The 4,801-nt window shown below is 45.1% G+C and overlaps 1 protein-coding gene across 1 annotated transcript in view; it reads left to right on the plus strand.

The window, feature by feature from the left end:
* The first annotated feature begins 1,646 nt into the window (after positions 1 to 1,646).
* LOC109473173 overlaps positions 1,647 to 4,801 on the plus strand; it is a 7,157-nt gene continuing 4,002 nt past the window's right edge. The window contains exons 1-2 of the mRNA XM_019773057.1: positions 1,647 to 1,852; positions 4,456 to 4,702. Coding sequence (XP_019628616.1) covers positions 1,814 to 1,852; positions 4,456 to 4,702 — 286 coding nt within the window. The 5' untranslated portion in view covers positions 1,647 to 1,813. The remainder of the gene's footprint in view (positions 1,853 to 4,455; positions 4,703 to 4,801) is intronic.

Consider the following 4,801-nt stretch of genomic DNA (forward strand, 5'->3'; position numbering starts at 1 on the left):
TCACTTCAAGTCTAATACTAGTCACAACGCCAGTAACAACGCCAGCTAGTACCTCTAAACCACACTCGGAACTCGGATTTACAAGCTTGGAGCCTGACTAGTGGTGAAGCTGCCGATCTATCATGGTACAAAGGTATGAATTTTGTCCAATAATGGTCAGTTTTAGTGGTTACTTGTTGGTTTGGCCGTAATGTTTGGCATAGTTTTACTTTTTAGCGTCTTTTCGTACGACTTCTTCTCCTCATTGTTCTCCGTTTTCGTTTTGTGTGCTTTTGATAGTTGTGGAAAAGTCGACCATCAAGAAAAGTGCATTGTAAAAGACGTAAAAAAACACGAAAAGACGCTAAAAACCGGCTCCTAAAAACCGTAACAAATCTCTTGTAAACTAAAGTGGTAGCGAGGAAAAGAACATACGTGCAAAACACCGTTGTAGTGAGCAAAAATTATGTACGCCCGTCCCGTGCCGACGATCTCAAAGACAACGTTGTACACACTTACCGGTCGATTCGGTGATATGTCTTATCAAAATGGTCCGTTAAAAATATAAATACGTCGCTGTTCTCCCGCTCGTTGTGCGTGCCCACGGAAACCTCGTTTATTTTGAGCACGCCTTTGAACTGATTTGGCCGACAGGTCCCTCCGCGCACCCATGTAGTAAAAATGCCCGGCCTTCGGTCGCACATTATACGGTCGCAAAATGCGTGTCTACCTGGCTCTTAGTGAGGAAATACACATGCGGGTAAATTTGGGACGCTCGAGGAAATGCACGCAACGGTAGTTCGTCAGGCTCGGTCCGGCATTACGGCGTTCTGCTCTCCACTTTTGCGCCCACAAGATGCGTGTTTACTCGGTTTGTAGTGAGGAATTCCACGGGCGTGCAAGGTCAGCGCAGCGCGAGGACATACACGCGTGCGAACTCAGCACAGCGCGAGGAACGGCACGCGTGCAAACAATCGCGGAAATGAGTATCGGCACGCGTGCAAACCGACGTAAGTTGAGTAACCTCACGTCGTGCAAAACCTCGTTTCGGGTACCCAAAATATAGCTCCCAATAGAACAGGAGTTAATGATTTGCCCGGTCAGCCGGTGCCAGGCCTACTGGACCTTCTCATGCTCGGTTCTCGGTAGCCTCCGCGTATCAAAAAAGGTAGATTTGAACTAGCCTCTACCAGGCTTCGGGAGGCGGCTGGAAAGAGTAGAAATAATATGCCTAGGGAGTTGATCCGCTAGAGAGTACAGTTTTCGGGTGCGGCAAACTGTACTCTCCAGCAGACCAACTCCCCTGACATGTCGTCTGTCTATTTGGCCGACTTCTACTCTTTCCAGCCGCCTCCCGGAGCCTGGTAGAGGCTAGATTTGCACCAGGCATGGTTCTGGATACGCGTGGACCATCCAGAACCGTGGTTTTGGATAAAGCACGGTTCTGGATGCAGCAAGTACCGTGCGAATCTGACAAGTACACAGGTAATACACCTGTTAAGTGTACCTGTTACCTGTCCAGTTCTACCTGCACTCACCTGCGAATTACCATATCAATGGCACCTGTTGGTGCCCACCACAAATATCACGTGACCTCCGGCCAATGGCGGCGGGCGGGCCGACGCCCCCGCCAACGTTGCTATGGCGACGGTTCATTGTGTCGTCTGCAGCCCGCCCGGTTAGTGTTACCCACAACACGGTGGGAAGAAAGGACCGCGACAAAGCGATTTAACACACTCCGATCACCTGGACTAAACACTTCTCCGCGCTCCTTGGAACTTTCTTGGCTCTGGGATCCCTTCTTGGTGGTTCCTTGCGTCTTTAAGGAGAAGAAATGGCGGACGAGGAGAAACAAGAAGCCACGGAACACCAGGTGACGTAATGCATGTCGTTTGTAGCGTGTCTGATTTATTTCTTTATGATTAGCCCTTCTGGTACGATTTTAGCACAATCGCGGCGACCTAAACACTATCAAAACTCTCTTTCCAAACCTGTGTATACCTCAAGTGTAAAACAATCATTTTAGCCTCGTTATGTTTGTATAATCCCGAGTAAATGTCAGGTAAAATCACGTCCATGCTTCGCTTCACAGTCCGTCAGTCCCCCTGACAATACGGCAGGCTCTGTGTTTGCACGAAGCACGAGCCTTTTCTCTCTCTGTTTGGAGTAAACTTCAAACAAATCCTAACTTTCCACGCAATCTATTTGCCGACACGTTGCAAAATTGACATACAAAATAGACAATATTCAACATTAACGATTTTTATTCGTTTATACAACATAAACTCGAGTTTAAACGTCGAAATTACTTGAAGAAGTGACAAGAATAGCGACAGGTGCTTGAGTCTGTGTTACCTGTCGGTAGAGGGTAAACACAAAAGGTAAGGTTACACAGCCAAACGTAAACATTACACACCCGTGTGTAGATGATATGGGATCGCGTGTCTAATTTAATATCCCAGCCCTTCGTAAGAAGTCGTGCGTGGTATTGAACAGTTTTTGCCCCTTTGTTGGGGGTAAAATCGGAACGGGACAACCCGGCCATGTCATGTTGCCATGATTCGGTCGGCTGGTTGACCGTCGGGCGAGGAGAGAACACTAGTCAGTTGGCATAGTCATGCTTGTTGCACGGTTTCATTTACTTTGGCAGGGTTGTCTTTAAAGCAAGGCAGAAACGCCAGGGTTCTCACCAGGATTTTTTTCACAGTGTAGGGATCGGTACAGAAGGGCAAATTCATGTTGCGGCGCAAGTCGAGCATTGAGTCTCAAAGTAATGACTACAGCAGGGGTCTGGTATTCTTCCCGACATAAAAATTGAAACTCATAACCCCGGCCCCTGAAGCTGAGACAGTATTTCTCGCTTATTGCGGGACAGGCTTTGCGAAGTTAAGGTTTTGCCTTTGCTATGGCTTCATTCTTATGTTATAGCTTTCATTGTTTTTAAGATTTATGAAGGTTCTCCCCCCAAAAAATACCCCTATGCCGGTTGAAAGACAGCATAGGGGCCCAAATCACAGCATAGGGGTCCCTATGCTCAAAGAACCTAGTTAGAACTATGAAAACAGTTTTCCATAACGACCTATAAACATTTTCCGTCGCAAAACAGCCGAATTTTACACCAAAAATCACACAGGACTGTCACATGCCTTAGACTACCCTCCACTTGCTTCCGTGGACGTAATACATTAAGTATGACGGGTTGACAATGCAAGACTAAGACAGAGACGACTTTCTACAACGATCTACACTAGAATAGTAAAATTTTCCGTCGCAAAACAGCCGAATTCTACAGGAAAACTCACCCAGGACTGTCACAAGCTTTAGAACACAATATGTGACTTGCTTTGAATTCAAGTCACAGGCTTTTAGAACACCTGCTATTTGCTTCCGCGGACTACACTAAGAATTATATGGCGGGTTTAGTAACTTTACAATGCAAGACTAAGACATAAACGACTTTCTACAACCATTTACAGTGTCAGTGGTACCGTAGTAAACATTTTCAGTCACAAAACAGCTGAATTTTACACGACAACGTAACCCATTACTGTTACAGGCCTTAGAACACCTGTGATTTGCTTTCGTGCTCTACTATGGAAAGATTTATGTGACAGATTTACAATGTGGACTCTGACCTCTTTATGTTCTCTTGTGTTTCTCCTAAAAGAGCAATTGTTACTGCCATTTGGACAAGGCGATTATTATAAGTGCGTTGTGCTTGATATGAAGTGTGTAAGTGTGTAGATACAGCCGTACGTGTTGGACAAGTTATAAATTTTTGTGGCACAAACTAAGTTATAACACCCGAGCTAGCCAAACATTTCGTGTTGCTATGACTCGCGTTTCAATGCAAAACTAGTGATATGCCATGTACAGGGTTACTACTAGTAACTCTAGCCCGTGTTCACACATCACAATAACAGTTATTCCTTTTACTATATCTGTCATTTGGACAAAGTAATCATAGGATACAGCTAGGTATATACACACGTCAATTATATATAAACCCGTGGCTGGTCCAGTTTTGACGCGTATTTATGTTGTCAGGGCCCGGCGTGCTTTTTCACGCGAGACGGACAACACGAAATGTTTGGGGTTACAAGTCCCTGACCCAGTTCGTATGGTAACTCAAATACTAAGTACCCCATTGTTTTGTCATGATAATTACATACGGACAATGTACATTATACAAGGTTAACAAGGGTTAGACATCCAGGTAAATCATAAAAACTACATGGAAAGTGAACCGATGTCCCTTAAGTAAGTCCGTTCTCAGTCACTGATAAAAATAGCGGAGGCAATCTGAAACGTTTGACTCTTCTGTGAATGTTGTTTGGCTGACGCTGAGCATACTACTAGTATACTGTGATTACAAATGAAGTGCCCAGTTTTGCACTGTATTTTGTTACAAGCCACTAAAAAAATATAAAGGCAATATAACCACTAAGTATACAATATTCCTGTTGTTATTATTAGGAGGAGACAGAAGAAACGCCAGAGGAGCAAACTCCGGAACAGGAGGCTCCGGAAGAAGAGACTCCGGAAAAGTCTCCGGAGGATCCGGAATCTCCCAAGGAGAAGCAGGAGGACGGCGGAGGGAGTCGCGCGACCTTGACCGACAACGAGGAAGGTCAAGACAAGAAGAAAGAAAAAGAAGAAGAAGCGAAGGCACAGAAGGAGCAAAAAGAAGAAGAGAAAGAAAAGGATGACACTGATAAGGAAGGTAAGGGTTTCAGCACCGACTCGAAATATTTTATTACCGGTAAATTTATTTCGGAGGAAATGTTTTTAGAAAGAAAAGGAAGGAAAGAAGGACGAAAGG

The sequence above is a fragment of the Branchiostoma belcheri genome, unplaced genomic scaffold (genome assembly GCF_001625305.1).
Source record: "Branchiostoma belcheri isolate BF01 breed outbred unplaced genomic scaffold, Haploidv18h27 scaffold290, whole genome shotgun sequence".
In the NCBI taxonomy this organism is placed as follows: domain Eukaryota; kingdom Metazoa; phylum Chordata; class Leptocardii; order Amphioxiformes; family Branchiostomatidae; genus Branchiostoma; species Branchiostoma belcheri.